The following is a 23489-nucleotide window of genomic DNA, read 5'->3' on the forward strand; positions in this document are numbered from 1 at the left end:
GACAGTAAAATGAGGGCCAGGGCGTTTTTTTTTTCGGTCACAAGGCAGCACTTCACAAGGGAATCGTGTGTCTGGGAGCGGGCTGGCTTGTCTTGGTGGTGGTTGCGCAGCAAATCCAGGCAAAGCGGATGGAGAAATTAAATGGGGAGACGATGGAGCGGCCCAGATTAAATAAGGATGGCGACAGCGCGAGAAGGAGAAAGGACCAAAAATCCAATTAAAAACAAGTGTCACATGCAATGTTTCCAGTCGCTGGTGGCCAGACAAAGACTCATCAGACAACCAGAGAGTAAAAGTTCAAGGAGCTTGACTCGCGAAAAATCAAGCCACCAGTAGCTCGGCACCGGTGCAGCCGGCCATTAAAGTTGGTCGCAACGAGTTCACTAGACAAATCATTAAATGTAAACTATCTCCTAGAGATATCGCCGTGTAATCAATACTCCATCATAAATTTACTGCTGCAGCCGCCCGTCTCGTGGACCCTTGACAAGCCCACCTCTATTCCCCTTCCCCCCGTTGTCGCAGCCAGCGCATTCCCGCTGCCTCTCGTGAAACACTTTTTCTCTCTCTCGTCGTCATCCCCTCTCTTTGGAATCTTTTATTGCCATTCTCTATTTGCTACCATCCTGCGCCTCCCATCTCCCAGTGTCCGCCCGCGTACGCTTTTTCAGAAGCCTCAATCCCACGCCAACGCCGGCGTTTGCTCCCCCAACTCCGATCCCCGACAGGCCGAAGCGTACATCACCTGCACGCAACGCCACCATTAGCGCACAGCCGTCGACAGCTTTGGGCAGGGCAGGGCAAACTTCATCGCCTCGGCCATCGTCATAGCTTGCGCACGCCCGCACGGTTGTTTGCTGCAGGTACGGCTTTCGACGTGCATCGCCAGCTGCTGCATCTGCCAAACCTCCGGGTTTGTCGAGGGACGACCCTTGTTTTCTGTCGCTGCTTCGCCGCCTTGGCTACGTCAAGCTGCGACCGCATTGCGCCGCTAGCTGGTCTTTGAGGCAGCTAGTTTATAAACCCGCTTGCCTGGAACGCTCCGGCGGCGACTTTGCTGCTTTATCCGACTGCCATCTGGAAAGCTTTCACAAGATCACTTGAAACTGACACGCTTGCTTCCGGCGTTGAATCATGGTCGCACCGCCTTCACACATCTTTGTCGTCCGGTTCGTCCTGCGCCCATCTACCTGGCTCTTCACGGCGCATATCTCTAACTCATCCTTCGCAGACATGGAAACCGCCTAGATGCCGCGGATAAGAAATGGCACCTCACATCCCCGACTCCCTACGACCCTCCGCTGACGTACTCTGGCCTCAAACAAGCCCGACAAGTCGGCAACTACATTGGCAATGTCCTCGAACAGGTTAAGCTCGAGCACGAAGCGAAAAACGAGGGTAAGCCCGGCTTCAAGCGCAGGCGCTTCAGAATCGTCATTCACACCTCGCCTTTCCTTCGATGCGTCCAAACTTCTGTCGGCATCAGCTCCGGCCTCGCCCAGCTCCCCGCCGAATCCATATACAACCCTTCCGACGTCATCGTCCCGCCACATGCCGCCAAGGGCCAGACCAACAAGCTCAAGACTGCTGTTCTTCGCATAGACTCGTTCCTCGGGGAATGGCTCTCTCCGGAATACTTTGAAATGATCACCCCGCCCCCCGGGCCTGCGCTCATGCTGGGTGGTGCCAAAGCCGAGCTGCTGCGACGCGAAGACTACAGCTTTTACAGCTTCGACGAGCCACCCCCGCCGCCCCAGCCCACGCAGAAGCTCTGGCAGTCACCCAAGCTGCAGCCCGTCGATGCGCCGCAGTCACCTGCCGAGGAGAATGGCAGCCCCATCCTCGGCGTCGCGTCGCTGGCAGCTGCGCTTCCCAGCAGCACAGCTCCTAAAAAGGGCTACGTGCCCCCGAGACCAAGTCCCGCCGTTCCCGGCGCGGGCAGCATACCCGAGGGCATCGTGGCCCACGCGAGAGACACTTGCGTCAGTGTAGATTTCCAATGGGATTCGATGCGCGAGCCGCTCGACTTTGGTGACGGCGGTCAACTCGGCGAAGAGTGGATTTCGATGCACAAGCGTTTTAGAAAAGGGCTGCGGAAAATGGTCAACTGGTACGCTAGCACGGGCAACGCTGCGGAAATGGTCACGACGATGAACGCGGAAGGAGATGACCACTCCCTCGACGCCACGGACGATGAGGAAATAGAGACTGTCCTGATTCTCGTATCACACGGTGCCGGCTGCAATGCTCTGATGGGCGCCATTACCCACCAACCCGTCCTCATGGACGTCAGCATTGCCTCCGTCACCATGGCTCAGCGCCGGGGTCAAATTGACTACGACCAACTTCGCAGCGGGATGCTCAAGGAACCAGAGGCTCATCCCCTTATTGCGGTTGACGATCTCTACGAGATTAGAACATCTGCCACCACAGAGCATCTACAGTCTAGCGTCTCTACGCCCAACTCGGCGAGATCCGTCTCGGCCAACAATGCTTGGAATCCGCACGCGCGCGGCCGCACGTCCACATTTAGCGCCGGCAGCGGCGCCGTCATCAGCCCATTCACCTACAGCAGCGATGCTTTTGCCATTGCCGAGACGCCTGCCGCCAACGCGAACCCTCCCAGCGCCGCGGTCGAGAAGATGGCTCGCCGGGAATCATCACAAAAGTCTATCCGAGGCACGTTCAACGGCGCCGGCAACATAATTGCAGCTCGCAGCAAGAGCACCAGGAGCAACAGCAGCTCGAGCCTGAACAACGAAGTCAAGATCGGGCGCCCCTCGAGCTCCAGCAGCAACGCCGTTGGTCTATGGGCCCCGGCTCCGTCGTCTCTCCGGCTCATGGACGACAACATTGATGAAGACTCGAACCCGTTTGACACGGTCCTTCCCAACTTTGGCAGCTTCAGCGCCGCGCCGCCGCCACCACCCGCCGAGGAGAAGAAGATGACGTTTGCGTCCGACTTTCCGTTTCCCAGCTACAGCACCTCCTCTGGCGGCCCCGTCCAGGCGCCAACGCTGTTTGGCGGCAGCTATGGCGGCGGCGGCAGTGGCGGCGGCGTCGATTCGCCCTTGACGCCAGGCACACCCATGTTTTCCGGCCCCATCAAGCTGCAAACGAGCCTCGACAATGATGACGTGATTCTCCCGCCCGAGGAGGTCATTGCCACGCCGCTCGGCGGCGCGCTCGGCGGGCTCTGGGGCCGCCCGCCACCGCCCAGCGACGCGGACAAGTTTCGCGACATGAGCCATACCAAGAGACGCTGGACGGTTAATGAACGGCCGCTCTAAGGCATGGCTCTCTTATCAGCACCCTACTCTACTCTTTCTTTCTTCTAAAAGACCATCCAAGGTTCGCATATCATGAGCCGTAATTATTAGCAAGCACTGCATTTTCGTTTTTCTATGCACTGGCGTATCGAGGAGTTGTTTATATGTTTTTGTTGGCAAAGGGGAAAACTGGGCATGAATGAAAAAGTGTGAGCAGCGTTCAAGCGCGCCAGCTTTTGATCAGAATGGGATCAAGCATCAGCGGCACACATGGGTTGAGGACGGTGTGGAAACGTATGGGAAAGGGTAGTCAGCAACCCTGAAGCGAGTGATACCAAAAGCGCAAAATTGAAAATGGCACAAAATCTGCATCAGTACCGCATAATATGGGCAGTAGCTAATATTACTATTTCTTCCCATCCATCGCCATGCTTGTTCAGAATCTAGACAGAGGGCATTAAGCATCGCGGCTCGGCCAGTGAGAGGGGCCTTTCGAACTGAAGTGCTGTGGGTATGATGAAGATGGGTTTCTCCTTTATTGTACCACTGCGAACCACAAGACATTTCATGTAGATGTAGAAGTAGAAGTCATGTAAAAGTAGAAGGAAACTCGTTACTAGCTCTTGGGAGAAAATCATACATGATCAGACAAAGGGAACCCATTCCACCCCAGTTTTATAATACACCAGAACAAGACGACCGATCCTGGCCGCCTGTTTCTGATATCAGTTGATATTCAACCGTAACATCATCATATATAATCTTGCTTTTCTTACTATGCTTTTTTCTTTTTCTTTTAGATCTTGCTCTTGTCGGCCGAGGCGAGCTCGGCAGCAGCACCGGCAATGGAAGGCTTGCCAGTCTCCTTGACCTTGGAGGTGAAGATGACCTTGTTGCCCTCCTTCCACATCTCGGTGATGATGGTCTGGCCGGGGTCGACGGTGCCGGCGAAGCGGACCTTGATGTTCTTGATGGGGCCGAACCTGTATACCGCGTTAGTTGTTTGGCTCATTTGCGGGTGGGTCGGTTGTCAACTTACTTGTCGTAGATGGCCTTGCCGGCAATACCGAAAGAGCAGAGCCCGTGCAGAATGGGCTTCTTGAACCCGCCCATCTTGGCAAACGAGGGGTCAATGTGCAGAGGGCTTTTTTGTCAGAAGCGTTAGTCGGGCGTACAGCAAATCGAAGTGGCATAATGGCGGTTGCAGCTTACTTGTAGTCACCGCTCAGACGGTAGATGGCGGCCTGGTCCGGGTGGACGTACTCTTCATGGACGTGGTCGGGGGCGCGCTTGGGGGGCACGTTGGCGGCGGTGGCGGCGCCACGGTCGGCGGGCTTCTTCTGGCCGTCAAAGCCGCCGGCGCCGCGGAGGAAGACGGTCATCTCGTTGTAAAAGACCTCCTCGCCCGTCTCGGCAATGGTGGTGGTGACGCCCGTCTTGACAACGGCGGCCTTGCCCTTGTCGACGGCCTCGAGCAGGCGGCCCTTGGACACGAGGTTGGCGCTCGTGGGAACGGGGAACTTGCGGATCTCGAGGTACTGCTCGCCGTGGAGCAGCGTCATGGGGTTGAAGTTGGGGACGATCTTGTCGTAGGAGAAGCCGACGTCGGCCCCCATGGCGGGAATGACACCGTAGGTGGGGAGGAGCTGGAAGTCCTCGGCACCCTCGCTACATTGCAATGTTAACAAGAGTTTCTCCAGCGCTCGAGTGTCTCGTTTCAGGTTTTTGGAAGCTTACAAGGTGTAGTTGAGCTCAGAGGCCTTGGCGCCGACACCAATGTTGTACAGCAGAGTGTCACGCTCCTCGTACTTGAACGGAGTGGGCTCACCCTGCGTCTTGAGGGCCTCGTCGATGGCAGCGAGGTATTCGTTGGCGGGAGCAGCACCGGCACCCTGCTACTCGCACATCATGTCAGCGTACGATCCAAGATATATATATACATCACATGCGAGTGCTGAGTTGATGGTGGTGATAAAGTACAAGTGTTCATTCTAATTCGTATATGGTTCTACATTCAAGGAAAAATTGGGTCAACTCATACCTTGCTGCTGCCGGCCTTGTTCTCCAAGTTGCCCATAATCTTGCCGAACGAGTCGGTGGTTCTCTCGGGGTTCTCGGCACGGCCGTCCTCAAAGTCGGTAATGGCCTTCCAGTTCTTGACAACCTCCTCGGGGGTCAGGGCGACATCGACGGGGAAGCCGTGGCCGCCAGCCTGCTGCCAGCGGGTCTTGCCAGACCAGCCGCTGCCAACCTCGTAGAGGCCGCCGGTGGGGTCGGGGCAGACGTCGCTGCAGAGGGCGAGGATGAGGGGAGCGATGTAGTCGGGCTTGAAGGACTCGAGCATCTCGGGAGTGAAGACGGCCTTGGTCATGGCGGTACCAGCATTGGGAGCAATGGTGTTGACGTTGATGTTGTACTTGGCACCCTCAATGGCAAGAGCGCGGGAGAAACCAAGGATACCGCATTTCTAAAAACTGTTAGCTTCATCAATTCGCCATAAAAATCCAAGTGCTGAATACTTACGGCAGCGGAGTAGTTGGCCTGGCCGAAGTTGCCGTAGATACCACTAGTCGAGGTAGTGTTAATGACACGGCCATACTTCTGCTTGAGGAAGTAGGGCCAAGCAGCCTTGGTGACCTTGTAGGTACCGCGCAGGTGAACGTTGAAGACGGGGTTCCAGAGGCTGTCGTCCATGTTGGTAAAGGCCTTGTCGCGGAGGATACCGGCGTTGTTGACAATGACGTCGATGCGGCCGAAAGCATCAATAGCGGCCTTGACAACGACCTCGCCGTCCTCGGCAGAAGCCTTGACACCGACGGCCTTGCCGCCGGCCTTCTTGATCTCCTCAACAACAGTGTCGGGGTTGGCGAGATCGTTGATCACGAGGGAGGCACCAGCCTTGGCGAAAGCCAGAGCGTAGGCACGGCCAATACCAGCGCCAGCACCGGTGATGAGGACGACCTTGCCGGTGTAGTCAATCTTCTCGCCCTGCTCGCTGGGGGGCAGCTGGTTGGACTTCTCGGAGAGCTCGATGAAGTTGTTGGGCTCGGCGGGGAAGGTGGAGTTCTTGGAGAAGTCGACGACCTTGTCCCAGTTCTTAATGATGGCGCTGGCGGTGTACGAGGCGTCGGGCTTGAGAAGCAGACCCTCGGCACGCTGCCAGCGGAGCTTGGCGGCGAAACCACCACCAACCTCGTAGATGCCACCGGTATCACCGGTGTTGCTCTTGTGGGTGAGAACACCAACGACGGGGACGACGAATTCGGGCTTGAGAGCCTCGAGGAGCTCGGGAGGGAAGACGGTGCTGGTCAGACGCGAAGCGGCTGCGTTGGATTAGCGGACTGTTTTGAGCAAGAAAGAAACTGATGAGGAGCAGGTGGGCGTACCAATGGGAGCAATGACGTTGCAAAGAATGTTGTACTTGTAGCCCTCCTTGGCGAGGGTCTCGGTGAAGCCAACCAGGGCGAGCTTGGCGGCAGAGTAGTTGGTCTGGCCAAAGTTGCCGTAGAGACCGGCGGCCGAGGCGGTGTTGATGACACGGCCATACTTTTGCTTGCGGAAGTGAGGCCAGGCGGCGCGGGTGACCTTGTAAGCGCCGTAGACGTGGACGCGCATGATGAGGTCCCAGTCCTCATCCTTGAGGTTCTTGAAGCTGGTATCGCGGAGGATACCGGCATTGTTGATGACGACGTCGACGCGGCCGAAAGCCTGGATGGCGGTGTCGATGATCTTGTCACCAAACTCGACGGAATCGTAGTTGGAGACGGCCTTGCCGCCCGCAGCCTTGATCTCGTCGACGACGAGGTCAGCAGCCTAGAATGCATGAGTTAGTCGCGCGGGCTCTACCGGGTAAAGCAAAAAAAAAAAAAAAAAAAAAGTGCTGCTGCATGTCCCGAGGTAACCGACGCCCGCACTGGCGCCCCGCGACCCCGGGCGGAAATCAAGCGCAATTGAAGAAAGTACGTACCTTGGCCGAGTTGCCCTCGCCGGTGAAGGAGCCGCCGAGATCGTTGACGACGACGCTGGCACCGCGCGAGGCGTAGAAGAGGGCGTAGGCTTTGCCGAGGCCACCACCGGCGCCGGTGACGACGACGACCTGGCCGTCGTATCTCAGCTGCTCAGACATGATGTAATGTGGTTATGTGAGGGAAGGGTGAAAATGGATGTAGAAAGCAGATCTCTCTCTCGCGGGGATCAGTTAAGGGACCACAAGAGACGACTGAAAGATGGGTATGAAGAGAGGATTTGGGGGGGTATCAGAGATGGAAAGCAGGAAAGAGGAAGAAAAAGGTACGGCGATCGGGAATGTGAGTTGCAAGCCGGGGCTTCTTAAGAGCAAAGCAAAGCAAAGCGAATGGGAAGCTTTGGACGGACGGACGTGCGACAAAGGCGGCCGCAAAGCCTCGGTTCACAGCGAGCGGGTACCGAGGGGACCAGGCTGTGGGGCGCCATTCCGCTTCGGGGGTGCTGTTCCTAGCGGCGGCCCCAGCTTCACATGTTTTGGCAGGCCATCATGATGACCTGCCACCTGCAGACTGAGCACAAAGAAAAGTCACGCGCCGGGCATTGATATATTGGATTTCATGTGTATTGCTGTTGCTTGCTTAAATTTCGTCAGAAAATACGACGGTAGAATTAAGTAGCTCGTCAAGCGCGCAGCGTCCGACCTGTCCGTCTGTCCGTCCATGCTCCGACCGACCCCAGCAACAAGCTCCGCCCAGCAGGTGCTGTGCTGGTAAACTCCGGCCAATGATGCTGGTTACATCATCAGCAAATCTGCTGCCGAATTGCACACCACCACGGGTAGCGTTGGGGTAGCTGGTAGGCAACCCGTACACCCACTCACCACTGTGTGTGCTCGCCTGTAGCCTGCCACAGCGCCTGACCCTGCTGCTTTTTACATGTGTCTCGCTGATGACGGCCGGCCAGCCACCCTACCCGGCCTGCTCGTCCGTCAACCACAACGGCCGCCCGGAGAATAGCATTCATACACAGCCATTGTAGGAAACTCCGCCTTCATACTCTAAACATCTCCATCTGTCACCGGAGACAGAGACGTCGTCCATCATCGTCATCTCATGCCGTCCCTGTCTCCTTCCCCGGATCCCAGCTCTCGACAAGCAGCACCGCTCATCTCTCCCCGCATATTTCATCACTCCGTGCGGCGCCGCACCTTGTTTCTTCCTACCGGTGTTGCAGCTGCCACTAACTTACCTGCCCATGCCCAGCCAATTACCCCACAACCCCGGGCCCGGCTACCAAGTCGCCTATATCCAACAAAGCTAACCTCCATCACCCCACACAGCCATGGACCGATGTGTGTGTTGTCACCTCCAAAGCACTTGCGCACAACGAATCGCTCCGCGGAATTCGATATAGCCCCGTGGACTGTACCGTGCCTGTCTCGTCTTGCATAATGCCGACCACCTTTGTGGATGACAAGGCGCCGATATGCGTGCCATTCATCCTGGAGCATCTCGCCTCGCACCGAGCTCGTCATGCCAAAGCCGATGGTGGCCAGCACTCTGCCCCGCCTCTCGCCGTTGGCCTCAACGGCATCCAAGGCGCGGGCAAGACGACGCTCGTCGCCGCCTTAACGCTCGCGCTGAAAGACGAGGGCGTACATGCCGTCGTCTGTAGTATTGATGATTTTTATCTAAATCATGGCGACCAGACGGCCCTCGCTACGCAGCACCCCGACAATGCCCTGGTCCAGCACCGAGGGGAGCCAGGTACGGGCCAAACTGGACATGCGACACGGCAGTTACCACAACTCGTCACTCGTGCCGTATAATACAACAAGAGGTTCTTGCTGAATTAAAATAGGCACCCACGACGTAGCTCTCGCGATCCAGGTCTTTACACAGCTCATGCAGGGACAGCCCACCAAATTGCCTCAGTATGACAAGGCCGCTTTCCAGGGCCAAGGCGACCGCCTCCCCGAATCCGCATGGCTGCCGGTCAATCAGCCCGGGCAGCCTCGCATAGACGTGCTGATGCTCGAGGGCTGGTCGGTCGGCTTCCGGCCCCTCTCAGACGGCGAGGTCGAGCGACGCTGGAAGGCATCGAGTCGCACACTGCAGTCGCACAAGCTGGAGCATCTCTTGTTTGTGAACCAAAATCTGCGTGCTTGCGATGCGCTCACCAACCTCTTCGACATCTTTATTCAAATCGACGCCGAGGACACCCAGTACGTCTACATCTGGCGCGCCGAGCAGGAGGATCATCTCCGGCTCATCAAGGGTGATCCCAGCGCTGGCATGACCAAAGACCAAGTCATCCAGTTTGTCGACGGCTATTACCCCGCCTACGAGCTATATACCGATGGCGTTCGATCTGGAATATTCTCGGGCCGCCCCGGCTGCCAGCTGCGCATGGTAGTAGGGCGTGACAGATGCGTTAAGCAGGTGGTGCGCATATAGAGTGTCACTTCAGATGTTCATCTATTCTATATGTACAAGTTTAGCAATCGCCCCTCACGAGGCAGCGTGGCTACCTCTATTACATTATCATTAAATCGTAGCTCATAACTCGTAACACAGCCAGCCAATCTGTATACAGCTTCCTCAGCAGCTCCGACCCCCGACGACCTTCATGCCATCTTCGCGCATCTTTTGGAGCTTCTCGTCAATCTTATTCGACCGCCGTCTGACTTCTGCCTCGCGCGCAGCAGCCTCCTGCTCAAAGCTGTCCACAATATGCCGTTTTGATTGCCGAGCCGCCGTCAGTTTTCGCATAATACCCGTAAATTGTTCCGAGAGCCAGTTCCCGGCTGTTTCCCACTCGTCCACCGACATGTCCCCAAAGAACCTTTGCTGCTCAGCGCTTCCCATGTGTCGCATCTGCGCCAGCCTTTGATCGCCATCACCATTGCGCCCGATGGTGTTGCCCGATGCCGTCGCTGTGGCAGGATCAAAATCAAACGGCTGCTCCAGAAGTGCTCTATACTCCATTGTATTCAGTGCCTGGTCGTCGTAGTCTAGGCTCTTGCGGCGTCTCTTTCTATCACCAGACTGCTTCACTGGAGAATGTGCACAGTGTACTCTGTTTCGCATCGGCAATTGTTTGCCTCGTGGTGTCGTTTGGACGTCTTCGTCATCGTGGACCTGTTGGGAACCACCGTCGCTCTCAGTAAAAGCCGGCGACAGAGCATCAAACCTCGCTCGGCTTTGTGTCCTGCCGCGAGTCTCTTCCTCCACTTGAGGTGGTGCTATCAATGGCTCGTGTTTGTGGGATGCTTTTGGAGGAGCCATGTGATGATTGTGGTGGTGGTGTTTATAGCTGTTCCGTACTGGACTCTGGGGCCATCTCGCATTGGTATGGGTTATCCCGGCTGCCGAAAATCCATCCTTCATATCGGCAATGTTGTTTTGTTGTGGCTCCGTCATGATCATACGGAAATCACTTCCAACTGTCACGGCTGGTAAACTGTGGGCCGCACCATGAGCAAGTCGAGACGGTTTCCTCAATTCTTGTCTGTGAGGCGCCTTTGGCACGTATTTGACTGGAACCCTTCTACTGATCTCGCTTGTCGGCGTAGATCGTCCAGACCTCATAAACCCCTCTGGGAGCTCGGACCCATTGAAAAGGCGGTCGTCGCGCGCAGAGCGGCCGTCGACACTCTGGGCTGAAGGTGGGCGTGTGTTCTCGTCAAACACGTCGTCTTGCGCTTTCGCATGTTGGTGATTGGCCTGGATTATGTTGAGGCTCTCGAGGTTATCGGTGAACGCCGTGTCTGGACTCTGGTCGCCGCGTCGGTTTTTCTGCGGCGAGCCTGATAGACGATTGCTGGTCTGCTGCACGAATGCCTTCATTCTGTTCCGCTCTGCCGCAGATTGCGGTGGCATCTTGGGTCTCCCTTGGGGGCTGCGGTCGAATACAAACCACAAATGCACTTCAAGGAGCAATCTTATTCCAACGAAAAAGCTTCATTGAGTATACGCGCGTGCTAAAGACGTCAATATCGAGACTGGGTGGTAGAGGGTCGAAGATGCAGGTGCAGGTGCCTGCGCAAACGCGCTAGGGAGGCAGGTCCAAGGGCGTGTCGAGCTGCCATGGCGCGTTGTCAGGTGACAGAGGCCGCTGTAAAGCTGTAACATCGCTGAGGGAAGGCGCCACAGGCACTTCGGGGCATTTTAGCGGCGCCTGGAGCCGCCACTGGAGGGGCAGCGTCGCTGGAAGTCTTCCATGTGAAAGGCTGAAAGCATCCATCCTTGGAGGCTCCGGCCACTCACTGTCCCAGCAAACGGGCATCCACTTGTCCAGCAAGCCTGCAAGTGCCTGTCATCTCTGGCGCCGCGCAAAGACGTCACCAGACTCGCTCTTGCGTTTCTGCCAACGCCTGACCAGCAACGTGGGCAATTTCTTGCCGAGCTATTCAAGCGCTCACCGCAAGCCACTTTCTCACCAAGTGCACCTCCCACCCTATTACTATCCATATATCCATACCATGCTCGCATCTCAGCAACTTCTTCCTAGCGCATAATTGTTCGCGCTCCTGGTTGCGCTCCCGCTGCTCCCGACGGCGTGCGCGCACGCACGCTATGTCTGCAGACTCCCCAATACGTCCGGACGCGCCCAAGAGCTCATCTGGAAGCTCAATTCCGTCGCATTCGGCGTCAAGCACCGCCCAGCCAATTGCTCCAAGGTTGCGGCCGCCGAGATCACTCCCGCGTAAGTTCGATGGCCTCTCAGCCCGCCCAAACAAAACTCTTGCGCCATTCTGAGGCTCTCAGGCTGACTTTCGATAGCATGGATCGATTCGTACGAAGAGAAATACGACGATGCAGCGATTGAGAAGCTTCATGAGCTTGGCGCCCCCCCTCGTGCCGTCGCGCCACAATCTAATTCTGTGCCACAAGAGCCGCAGCGCCGGGTCTCCAAGGATGGATATATAGACATCGATGATCCGACACTTGGGCCAGCACAGAAAGCACGCGCCCGTATACCGCACTTTTTACGTCATGGCAGAGCTTCCATGCGAGGCCGCAAATGGGACCACCTGCGGTCGGCAGAGCCCGTCATTGTCTCTGGTCATAACCCGTCTCCGTGGCAGGCCCCAGCCACATGGAACGACTTTATTACATCGTCTACTTGGGGTCGGCCGCAAAATGAGAGATCCTCGGTGGTTGCGCCGGAATACCTGGACGATTTGTATCCCAATTTCAATCGCCAGACTGCCCTGGACTTGGACATGAGCCGGCCTCGGCAAAGCCGCCGTGGGCGAGCGCTGGGGGGCTACAAACGACTCTGGATGATGGCGCTCAATCATACGCTGTCTCCGTTAGTATTCCGACTAGCTGTTATCATCACATCGGTTATTGCCTTGGGAATTGCTGCACGCATATACAAGCTGGAAGTAAGGAGCAATAACAAGGGTGACGAGAGTACACAGTCCATCTTCGCTGTTGCGGTCGACACGGTGGCTATCCCATACTCAGCTTACATGATATGGGATGAGTATACAGGCAAACCTCTGGGATTACGATCAGCCGTGGACAAGATGTCCCTCATCTTGCTCGATCTCTTCTTCATCATCTTCAAATCTGCCAGCACAGCGCTCGCTTTTGAGGCGCTGGTGTACAACGAGATAGCGAATCCTGTAAGGAAGCTGGCGGATGCACTGGCAGCCCTTATGCTTATTGGGCTACTGGCATGGACTATGAATCTTTCGGTCAACGTTTTTCGAGTCATTGAGAAACTGGGTGGTGGCGAAGACGAAGGCCATGTATAAATCACGAGGGTCTGGATGGGTTGGGCGTTATTGGATCAAAGCGGAATTTATTTAGAATATACAATCGGTAGCGGGTTTTGGAACGGGCCACTTTTGGTGCTTTGTTGAGTTCATTCACAGATTGTCTTTAAGCAATAGAACCTTGTCGGTACGAGAGCACGAACCAGGTCAACATGAATGATTGCATGAATGAATGAATGAATGAATGCACCTATGAACAATGCACCAAATGGTGACTGTAGCCGCCACGACCGGGCGGTGGATAGCGGCAAAACAGCTAGCTTCCATGTTCCAGCACTGAGCACTGAGCACTGAGCACCGAGCAGGCTCTGGCAGTGAACAAGGCCGCTAAATTTAGAGTCACCACGCCCGCTGCCCGCCTGCCTGCTCGCCTGCAGCCTGCCAACTCACCGAGCTAGGCTGACTGCCTAACTTATATCCATCCTCCCTGCCATCTCGTCACTCTCGCCTCTTCCTGCAATCCATCACCATCTCTTCGCGCCTTGTCCTACTCTTTGCGGTCAAACGGCGAGCTATCCGCCGAAGCTGTCTGCGGCCGACTCTATCATTTCTCCCATCCCTTTAAACATTTCTTTACTGCGATTTCGGGCGCATCAACGAAGGCAAGCTGGTTTCCCGCCCTGCCCAGCCTGTTGTCGCGTTTGCGCCTTTACCTCCCCGCCGCTACCTACTGCTTGTTGGCACACCACCCTCGCAGCAAAGCAACAACCCGTGACTACCAGCATCGCGAGTGGCTACCACTCTGCAGCGGTTTTCTGTGCCCGAGCTTCACAGTCGCTGCCCTCCTCGCAAGCGCACGCACAGCCAGCTGGCGGTCGCCATCTTTTATCACTTGACAAGACCCCGCCAACGACCAACGCATCACCGTCATCATTCGCCCATCATGGCGGCCAAGACAGCGGCGCAAACTCCGATGCCCTCGATCCCCAACAGGGAGGATATCGATGCAACGTATGTCGCCGCCCGTGACCACCCTGCATGTTTCCACGGCTGACTCCTCCCAGATGGAAGTACCTTGTGCACGGCATCAACCGTGTAATGAACGATCTCGAGAAAGGTATTGACATGCAGCTGTACATGGGTGTTTACACGTAGGTCCTGCATGTCTCTACTGCTTTTACTTCCTGCTAACTCGTTCAGGGCTGTCCACAATTTCTGTACCTCGCAAAAGGCGGTTGGACTTGGTGGTCCTGCTATGCAGTCAAACCATCGAGGTGGTCAGTAACATCTGTTGCCTTGCACTACCAAAGGTCATCAATGCTAATGGCCAACACAGCTCATCTTCTCGGCGAGGAACTATACAATAAGCTCATCCTTTACCTAAAACAGCATCTGGACGATCTCTACGAAAAATCGAAATTACACACCGAGGAGGCTCTCTTGGCCTTTTACATCAAGGAATGGGGCCGATATACGGTCGCTGCCAAGTACATTCATCACTTGTTCCGCTATCTCAATCGTCACTGGGTTAAGCGCGAGATTGATGAGGGCAAGAAGAACATCTACGACGTCTACACTCTGCACTTGGTCCAATGGCGGAAACATCTGTTTGGCCAGGTCTCTACCAAGGTTATGGACGCCGTCCTCAAGCTTGTCGAGAAGCAACGAAACGGAGAGACTATTGAACATGGCCAGATCAAGCAAGTTGTGGATTCGTTTGTGTCCCTCGGTCTGGACGAAGCCGACCCTTCCAAATCCACCCTTGATGTGTACAGATTCCATTTCGAGAAGCCTTTCCTGGAGGCCACCAAAGATTTTTACCAAGCTGAATCAAAGCAATTCGTCGCCGAGAACAGTGTCGTTGAATACATGAAGAAGGCCGAGACGCGACTCGCAGAGGAGGAGGAGCGTGTTGTCATGTATCTGCACCAGGATATTGCCATTCCGCTCAAGAAGACTTGCAACCAAGCTCTGATTGCTGACCACGCGAATCTCTTGCGTGATGAGTTTCAGGTTCTGCAGGACAATGATCGTGAAGATGACATGGCCAGAATGTATAATCTGCTTGCCCGCATTCCGAGCGGTCTTGATCCTCTACGAACCAAGTTTGAGAACCACGTGCGCAGGGCTGGGCTGGCAGCAGTGCAAAAAGTTCAATCATCTGATGGTGACAAACTTGAGCCCAAGGTGTACGTTGACGCGCTGCTGGAAATACACACCAAGTATCAGGCATTGGTCAAGTACGCTTTCAACGACGAGCCAGAGTTCACCAGGTCTCTGGATAACGCCTGTCGCGAGTTTGTCAATCGCAACGAAGTCTGCAAATCGGGGTCCAACAAGTCTCCCGAGCTACTCGCCAAGTACACCGATGTGCTTTTGCGCAAGAGCAGCACCAGCATCGAAGAATCCGAGCTGGAGCGTACTCTTTCGCAGCTCATGACTGTCTTCAAATATATCGAAGACAAGGATGTCTTTCAAAAGTTTTACTCTCGCATGTTGGCAAGACGTCTGGTTCATGCCAACTCGTCCTCCGACGACGCTGAGACTAGCATGATCAGCAAACTGAAGGAAGCATGCGGTTTCGAGTATACCAATAAGCTACAGCGCATGTTCCAGGACATGCAAATTTCCAAAGATCTCAACAAAGAATTTCGCGAGCATCTCGCCGGCATTGACAGCCAAAAGACGATTGATTCGACATTCTCGATCCTAGGCACCGGATTTTGGCCGCTGCAAGCGCCCAGTACGCACTTCCAGCCTCCGCCAGAAATTGGTGGCGAGATTGAAAAGTTTACTCGTTTTTACAAACACAAACACGATGGCAGAAAGTTGACCTGGCTGTGGCATCTGTGCAAGGGCGAAATAAAGACGGGCTATTGCAAGAGCTCCAAGACACCATTCACCTTCCAGGTCTCTGTTTATCAAATGGCCATTCTCCTTCTCTTCAATGAAAAGGATTCATATGTCTACGAAGACATGCTGAGCGCAACTGCACTGAGCACCGAGGTTCTCGACCAAGCGCTGGCTGTTATTCTCAAGGCCAAGGTTCTTTTGGTTGCCGGGGGCGAAAAGCCTGGACCCGGCAAGACATTCAACCTCAACTACGACTTCAAGAACAAGAAGATTCGTGTGAACCTGAACCTGGGAGGTGTCAAGGAAGCCAAGCAAGAAGAGGCCGAGACCAACAAGACCATTGAGGAGGACAGAAAGCTTTTGTTACAGGTAAGGAGCATAGTCATTTCTCTACTGACACATTTTACTAATGAACTGCAGTCTGCCATTGTCCGAATCATGAAGGCCCGCAAGAAGATGAAGCACACGCAGCTGGTCAGCGAGACTATTAACCAGATCCGCACGCGTTTTGTGCCCAAGGTTGCAGACATCAAGAAGTGCATAGAGATTCTGCTGGACAAAGAATATCTTGAGCGTCTAGACGACGATGAGCTTGGATACCTTGCGTAGACGGCATTCTTACTAAACATTATTTGCTGGTCGCGGCAATTTGCATATGGTATGACTTGGGGCGCATCCACTGCAGCAGGACATTTTTCTGTGGTTGCCTTCCTCGGTGCCGTCTGCTTGATGAGACGTCTTTTCGTGCGCATCGAGGAACGGTCTGCTGGCAGCTGCCAAGGCATTCAATGAATGACGAAGCAAGGACGCGGTCCAGAGAGGGATAAAAAAATTGCGCATCCTTTTATTTTGTTATTGTCAAATTCTTCTTTCAAGTCATGAGGTGATCATGGGAAATACGGAATTATGGGACTAGGCTGGGCGTGTTGGGCAAGAGAGAAATAAATATTACATTTCGACGAACGAGCATGTGCTGTGCTTTGATGTGCGTGATGTGCGTGATGTGCGACGTGCTGCAAAAGAAAAGTTTGATGATGGTCTGGTAGGTGCTACTAGTCGCTGTTCATAGGGTACAGTTCAAGCAGAATTAGAATATAATAGTCGTCATCTTTATTTATTTGCTTCATCCTTGTACACTATTCCTTCTTATTAATCATGTCCTTCGTAACCCATCTGGCCTGCCCTTTTCCCCGGAGGCCTCCCTTTTCTACTCTGCTGCTGCCTTGTCGATCTCGACGTGTGTCTTGGTGACATCTGCCGCGCTTCCCCCCACAGGCGTCGACGGCGTCTCTGTCGATTTTTGCGACCCAGTCTTGCTGCCGACGAGTTCCTCCGTCTGAAAGCCGTCGTACTTGCTGTTCGTCGTCGTTGCAAGGGCCGGCTTCTTCTTCTCCGGAGACGAGGAAGCGTCGGACACGGTGGTGATGCCGAGCGCGTCGCCCCTGTCGACGGACGACTCGCCCGTCAGGGGCCTGTCAAAGGAGCTGCTGGCGCGGGAGAGGATGCTCTCGCTGAAGCTCTGCTGCGTGAGCGGGCGCATGCTGCCGCGGTTGGCGTTGCCGCTGCTGCCGCCGTCGGTCGAGGTGCCGCGCGACGAGGATCCGGGGGCGTTGACCATCTGGTAGTCCTTATCGATGGGGCTGGTCGGCGTGGAACCGTTGGTGCCGCCGCCGTCTTTTGGCTGCACTTTGCTGTTGCGCCAGTTTGTGCCCCAGGCGCTGTTCTTGCGCTTCTCGCCGGCCCACGAGGCCCAGCTCGACATGTAGGCGCCGGCCTTGTTGCCGACGGACTGCATGGTTGCCTGGGCCTTGGTCATGTCGACGGCAAACGTCGGGGACGCCAGGGACGGGGTGGTACCGCTGCCGCCTGTGGCTGTGGACGACACGGACGCGCGCGCCGCGGTGGTGTCGTCGGCCCGCCGGCGTTGGGATTCGCGCAGGTACTCCATGTCGCTGTAGAGCTTGTTGAACATAGAGGAGGCCTTGTCGCGGCCGGCAGCCAAGTTGCGGCCCAGCATCTCGCGACCCTGAGCGAGGCGCTCGTCCAGGTGCAAGTCCTTGACCTGATCTGCGATGCGGCGCTGGACATCGTCAATAGTCAGGCCGCCGGCGCAGGGGTGCTTGGGCTCCGAGACGGCAAAGAGGTTGGCGTCTGTGTGGGCCTCCCAGATGCGGTAGTTTTCCGTCTTTTGCCAGGCAGCGATCCATTCAAGGCCAAAGTCAACGGCGGGGTCTTCCTCGCTAGTAAAGGTGCCCTTGGAAACGTCGCCTTGTTGAGCGAGGAAGTTGTGAAACTTGACAGAGGAGATGAGGCCGAGAATGTATGACTCGAACTGGGAGCGTATGTATTCTTCGCTGCCGGCGTACTGTAGCGTCTTGGGGCGGCTGGGATTGGTCTCATCCCACGTTTCGTTGATTTGCTGTGTCAGCAAGTCTATCCATCTGCGGTCGGCGGCAGTTAAAGCCAGCGCGGTCTTGAGAGAGGTGGACGTAATATTGACAGTACCCTCGTCGAGGTTGATGAGAATGTCGCTATATCTGTCCCTTTGCTGTAGAAGCAGCGAATTTGTGCTGCCAACGAGATATGACTTAGTGCCAACATCGGCAAGCAGGTCGAGCTGCTGCAGAGGGGTATATGGTCCAAAGATAGCGCCTTTTCCGAATATTTGCAGCGGCAGACCCATGAATTGCAGTAATGAGCTGCGGTTGCTGCTTTGTAGGGTGGTGGATGGGGCCAGTTTCTCCTCGTAGGCGTTGAGCTCCGGGTCAGCGCAGTCTTGCAGGTTTCGTATCAGACCGGGTATCAGCGAGATGAGGGCAAACTGAATCATGCAGAGCTTGTCGCACCGCGAGCCAAAGAATAGCATCTATATATACAGGTACAATTAATATACGATCCATGGCTCAAAGTGGGCTATTGCTTCTCTCACCTTTGGCTGCAGCAGACAGCATTTGAGCAGCACCAGGGTCTGCCACTTGTATTCGTGGATCAGTTCCCGCAGGCTCATGCCCAGGTACTGATCCCTGCTACCCGTGTCGGCGAGGTCGCCGCGGGCCTTTTCATCGGCGAGGCTCTCCTGGAAGCGACGCAGAATTTCGACGTCGGTGAACTCACGCTGGGCGAACCAGGCATGCGTGACCATGCCGAGCCTCTCGCGGAGGACGCCAAAGAAGTGCGGGCTGTCGGCGATGACGACGACGGCCTTCTGGACCGTGGAGCGCGTCACGTCGGCGGGGCGGTTGATGAGGGCGGCCGAGTCGAGCTGGCGGGTGCACGAGATGCCAAAGAGCGAGCAGGCGGGCTTGGTGGCCGTGGCGGGCCGCAAAAGGGTAAAGTAGGAAAAGTCCTCCTCGGAGGCGTGGGCTCCGTCGCTGAGGGCCATGAAGGGCAGCAGGTGCCAGTCGTGCTCGGCAGCCGGGTCGACGCCCTCGTCAACGCCGAACCAGGACTCGACCTCTGGTCCGCGCGCATGGTGGAAGCCGACAACGGTGACGAGGGGCGTAAAGTCGGAGGCGGCGCCGCTGCTGCCGCTGTGGATGCTACCCGGAGCAGGCGAGACGGGCGCTATGGGCGAAAGTATGGCCTTGATCTCGGCGGGAGCTTGGGCGGTGACAGTCGTGGTCGTGGCATCATCGTCGTTGACATTGACGGCGCCACTGGCGGTAGTGGTGGTATCGTCCGTCAGGGAGATTTCCTCGACAGCTGGGGCATCCTGATCTTGGTCCCCAGTTGTTCTGCCAGCAGGCACAGCCTGGTCCTTGTCGTCGCCTGGCATAGTGTCCAGCGGTCACGTCGTTGGGCTTCGTTTCGGTCTGCGCTGGTCCCTGCGGACAACGGTTGGATGGTGTGTCGCACTATCAATGTAGCACGCTAGGCGGTCTATAGCCAACCCATGCGCAACAGCGTATGTTCGTCTCCTTCTTTCAAGACAATCTTTAGGTTGAAAATGTCGACGGTTCGAATGGGACAAGTACTCGGGTAGAACCCTCGGCGCTGGTCTTTGAAAATCGAAGGGGGTCGATGTCTCTCGCTGCGTGTGGTGGCACGACCAAGGCAAGCTTGCTGTTGTCGTGGGGAATGGGGCGTCTTGGAGTAATGCGGTGGATATTTCCGCCAAAGAAGCGAGGTCTGATCCGGGACAAGGGGGGTTGGAGGCTGACTGATGATGAGGAATAATGCTTGGGGTAAAAACAGAAGCCGAATTAAAAATTGTACAATTGCATCAGTAGAGTTGAAAGCGCCAAGGGTACTACCGTGCCGGTAGATGCATGACGGATGATGAGCAACGCCCCTTGTCCCGGCTTGATTAGCCTTGCCGAAAAAAAAAGGAGCTTGTTTGCTGGCACCTGGTTTCTCCAAATGTGGCGCAAATTAGCGCCGTCCCAATCTCAACCAGGATATGACTTCAACGAGCGGTCCCAGATCAACTCACGTATTAGTCGCCCATTCTACGTACGACTTATGTGCCCAAGAGGCGTGCACCCGCCCGTCTCGCGGAGCGTCTCGACTTTGACAGCGCTACCCTAGGCTGACTGGTCCGTCAAGTGGGTGACATCAGAAAAAGGGCTATGCTCAAAAGGTAGTGACATATTATAGGTACCCTACAGTGCACGATAAACTTGTAAACATGCTGCAGCTCTTGTGTTCAATGTGAACAACTGATGTATCATTGGATAAGGTCTAGGCCAGCTAAAATTGTACCAAAAGCATGTGCTTGCTTTTAAATTGTAGATTTAGCCCAGGCCGGGGGACGGATTTCAGCACACAGCTTTGATCCTGAAAATCATCGTGGCCAGAAAAAACTGCTGGTAGTCTTTCGCAACAGGAACAAAAGAGAAAGTAAGGAAGATAAGAAGATTAATAAGGATAAGAAGAAATAGGCAAAAGTAAGCAGAACATGCGATAATAGCTAACTATACATACAATACTCTTTCAAGACTACCATACATGATTCTGTGGCTCTTGTGCCACTACTCGGCCCCCAACTTGCTGGCAATGTATACAAGCCGCTCTCCAATGTCCTTTAAGCGATCACCAGTCTTCATCGGGCCCCCGCCTTCGACGGCTTCAAACTTCTCAGTCCCGGTCTGATATATCTCGTTGCCAATTTCTAGCAGTTCCTGTTTGATATCGGACGAAATCCTGCCATGGACGCTGGCTGCTTTCTCCCCGATCACCTCAGGCGTCGAACGGGATTCGGTCGGCCCAACGGCAAGGGCATCCAGTAAGTGTCGCGCCAGCTTACTCAATCCGGCAGGCTTATCTGAAGGCTGCTCGCTACCGGAAGCTTCTTGCGTCTTTACTTCTTCCGCAGCTGGGGCTCCTGGATATCGTTGGCTGGAAGCGCCGGGCTTGCGTCCTCGTCCTCGCCGTCTCCAGTGCTTGTCTCCTACACGGTTGGGGTGTTTTTTTGTTTCGTTCCAAAGCTTCGAGCGGGCTGCTCCAATCTCCTAGGTTTAGTAGCACGTTGTTAGTACCTATCCGGATGAAGCTTCACGTATCAGAGCGAAGAGAAGCACCTACCCCTTCATTGCCAGCTGCGATTGCCTCGGTGACGTTACGGATCAACGGGAGAAGAACCCCTGCGCTGTTTCCGAGGCTTAGCAAAGACGGAAACATAAAAAAAGGCGTTACAGTTCAGGAGAAGATAGGAAATCGTTCATACGCGGGTATACATGGTTTGGAAGTAGCCCAGCAATGCTCGCAGCGGGCACTGTTCGGCTTGGCGAGATTGCCACGGCAGACTCCGTCGCCTCTGACGGCGGCCGCCTTTGCGCACGCCAGGCACGGTATATCTCGTACGGGGCCATGCATCTTTTCGGGCGTTCGTCGATTTGACTGGTTGCGAGGTCACTGATCCGATTTTGAGTTATCGCAGTATTGGGTAGTGAAGTAGTGAGTTGCAAACGCGCAATTAAACTGTTGTGAAAAGAGGTCCGGGGCGGCAAAATCACCTGTTGTTTTCGTTTGCTAAGAAATGCCGCTTGTGCAGTTTCAACGTTCTTTATCGAGAAGGTATACTAACTCATTCTAGGACTATTGCAAGTCTAGCTTCCTGATGCCGGTCTGGCCAGCAGCTTGTGCCGTGGGCCAATTGCATGCTTCAAACTTCCCGTGACATCCATCAGTGTTGTCCATGAAATATCCGCAGTCTTCCCAACCCTTGCACCGCACCATTTCGGACCGACGGCCTCTCTCTTCTACTACTCTCATGCTGTTGCGCTCTTTCTGGCCACCTTTCCCCTTTCCCACCTTTATAAGCACTATCCGTCGCAGTACTGCCAGAGTCAATCCGCCAGGAAGACGACATGGCATGTGCATGGCATACTTCTTCTACTCAACTTCCATTGTGCATGGCGAAATTGAAACGCGCATCCCATCTCCTATCCGTCCTCATTACGAAGTGAACCTCTTTTCGCTGCCCGTGGCTGCGGGTCGTAAACCTCTCCATAGCCGCCTCAATCGGCGCGGAAAAGTCTGTGATTTTCTTAATCGCGAATATGCGGGCTTATTTTAGCTCAAGTAGAATTCTTGCTCAGCCTGACTCTGACTAATACGGCGTGGCTGTGGTAATGCTGGACGCACAGTGAGTTGCGATATGGTTCAAATGCACCGCCCATGAGACTGTCAATGTTGGGAGAGCCCACATCTTCGAGAGACTGGTGACCCTGTCGCTCTTCGGCGCTCAAATCAAGAGCTATGAAAGCTTTGAGCTCTGCGGCCAGACTCTTTTGGACAAATTCCAAGTATTTTTGAGAGAGATAGGACTTACTCAAAGACACATACATAACCATCCAATTGTTGATTCCTCCGGTACCCCTCGTCGTCGCATTGAAACTGACCGCCGCAATTTTGAGTCACGAAACGTCTCCTATGCTCCGCTTCAAGGTCATCGACTAGCTGCAAACCATCTGGGTCCAAGTACAATCTTGTGATTCTCAGAACGTGGAACCAGATGTCCGGTCCGCCAAAGTCGGTCTCGGGGATCTGTTCGAACTGACGGTGTAGCCTGAAGCGAAAATTGGCATAACGCACAAAGCCTGGGAGGCGACATTGTTGCTCTTCGTCGGCCGTCAGCCCGACCAAGAATTCCTGATGCTGGCCACGCGCGGAGACGCCAAACTCCAACTCATCCTTCTGGGATGGGCGCCACTCGCTACCACCGCGAGGGATGATGGCGGCTTTGAGCATAAATTCTTCAGTCTTGTGATGGTAACCTCCATCTCTTCCTCGCACATCTTTTTCCTGGCAAGCATCAACGTGAGTCTCGTGTCGTGGGTAAGCTGTTCGAGAGCTCTTTCAGTGACTGCACGAGTTTCGACACTCTCGGCGTCGATGTGCCCAATATCAAGATCTTCAAGCCCGCGGGTAAGGGCCGTCGTATCGCAATTAGTGTCAATGGCGCCGCAGTCATTGTTGGGGGTCGAAGTGGGATTCATTTTGTCACGAAGTTAGTGCAAGCGGACGAATGAATGAGGAATGTGAAGGAAATGGGGAAAAGTAAGTTGAGGACGGCAGCGAGCACAGCAGCAGAGATTTTGCGGGTGTTTGTACCTCTCCGTTTGCACTTAAGGTGACGATCAGCTGAGAAAAAAAAACGGTTCTAACTTCCAACGCGCGAAGAATGATAAAATAAAATATGCACATGCCGGAAACGCCGGTGGCCAATGCCA

General features: G+C 55.0%; 9 protein-coding genes across 9 annotated transcripts; 4 read left to right on the forward strand and 5 right to left on the reverse strand.

Moving 5' to 3' along the window:
* Positions 1-1134: 1134 nt before the first annotated feature.
* Positions 1135-3290, forward strand: LMH87_006376 (uncharacterized protein; the record flags this gene model as incomplete). The annotated part of the gene is made up of 2 exons (XM_056204254.1): positions 1135-1169; positions 1232-3290. The coding sequence occupies 2 exons, from the start codon at positions 1135-1137 to the stop codon at positions 3288-3290; spliced, it is 2094 nt and encodes a 697-aa protein (XP_056059629.1).
* A 623-nt stretch (positions 3291-3913) lies between these two features.
* On the reverse strand, positions 3914-7395 carry LMH87_006377 (uncharacterized protein; the record flags this gene model as incomplete). Its single annotated transcript, XM_056204255.1, has 10 exons — positions 3914-3982; positions 4046-4056; positions 4110-4252; positions 4309-4413; positions 4482-4937; positions 5007-5164; positions 5311-5736; positions 5793-6592; positions 6656-7082; positions 7237-7395. 10 exons carry the CDS (start codon positions 7393-7395, stop codon positions 3914-3916), a joined length of 2754 nt encoding a protein of 917 aa, XP_056059630.1.
* A 788-nt stretch (positions 7396-8183) lies between these two features.
* LMH87_006378 (uncharacterized protein) lies at positions 8184-9691 on the forward strand (the record flags this gene model as incomplete). Its single annotated transcript, XM_056204256.1, has 4 exons — positions 8184-8269; positions 8575-8586; positions 8649-9001; positions 9096-9691. The coding sequence occupies 4 exons, from the start codon at positions 8184-8186 to the stop codon at positions 9689-9691; spliced, it is 1047 nt and encodes a 348-aa protein (XP_056059631.1).
* Positions 9692-9835: 144 nt separating this feature from the next.
* On the reverse strand, positions 9836-10522 carry LMH87_006379 (uncharacterized protein; the record flags this gene model as incomplete). Its single annotated transcript, XM_056204257.1, has 1 exon — positions 9836-10522. One exon carries the CDS (start codon positions 10520-10522, stop codon positions 9836-9838), a length of 687 nt encoding a protein of 228 aa, XP_056059632.1.
* A 1290-nt stretch (positions 10523-11812) lies between these two features.
* On the forward strand, positions 11813-13002 carry LMH87_006380 (uncharacterized protein; the record flags this gene model as incomplete). The annotated part of the gene is made up of 2 exons (XM_056204258.1): positions 11813-11942; positions 12020-13002. 2 exons carry the CDS (start codon positions 11813-11815, stop codon positions 13000-13002), a joined length of 1113 nt encoding a protein of 370 aa, XP_056059633.1.
* Positions 13003-13906: 904 nt separating this feature from the next.
* LMH87_006381 (uncharacterized protein) lies at positions 13907-16425 on the forward strand (the record flags this gene model as incomplete). The annotated part of the gene is made up of 5 exons (XM_056204259.1): positions 13907-13974; positions 14028-14114; positions 14164-14240; positions 14300-16185; positions 16237-16425. The coding sequence occupies 5 exons, from the start codon at positions 13907-13909 to the stop codon at positions 16423-16425; spliced, it is 2307 nt and encodes a 768-aa protein (XP_056059634.1).
* Positions 16426-17023: 598 nt separating this feature from the next.
* Positions 17024-19591, reverse strand: LMH87_006382 (uncharacterized protein; the record flags this gene model as incomplete). Its single annotated transcript, XM_056204261.1, has 2 exons — positions 17024-18682; positions 18746-19591. The coding sequence occupies 2 exons, from the start codon at positions 19589-19591 to the stop codon at positions 17024-17026; spliced, it is 2505 nt and encodes an 834-aa protein (XP_056059635.1).
* A 1195-nt stretch (positions 19592-20786) lies between these two features.
* Positions 20787-21630, reverse strand: LMH87_006383 (uncharacterized protein; the record flags this gene model as incomplete). The annotated part of the gene is made up of 3 exons (XM_056204262.1): positions 20787-21266; positions 21340-21403; positions 21482-21630. The coding sequence occupies 3 exons, from the start codon at positions 21628-21630 to the stop codon at positions 20787-20789; spliced, it is 693 nt and encodes a 230-aa protein (XP_056059636.1).
* Positions 21631-22334: 704 nt separating this feature from the next.
* LMH87_006384 (uncharacterized protein) lies at positions 22335-23007 on the reverse strand (the record flags this gene model as incomplete). Its single annotated transcript, XM_056204263.1, has 3 exons — positions 22335-22513; positions 22589-22653; positions 22742-23007. The coding sequence occupies 3 exons, from the start codon at positions 23005-23007 to the stop codon at positions 22335-22337; spliced, it is 510 nt and encodes a 169-aa protein (XP_056059637.1).
* Positions 23008-23489: the final 482 nt, after the last annotated feature.

The sequence above is a fragment of the Akanthomyces muscarius genome, chromosome 1 (genome assembly GCF_028009165.1).
Source record: "Akanthomyces muscarius strain Ve6 chromosome 1, whole genome shotgun sequence".
In the NCBI taxonomy this organism is placed as follows: Eukaryota; Fungi; Ascomycota; class Sordariomycetes; order Hypocreales; family Cordycipitaceae; genus Akanthomyces; species Akanthomyces muscarius.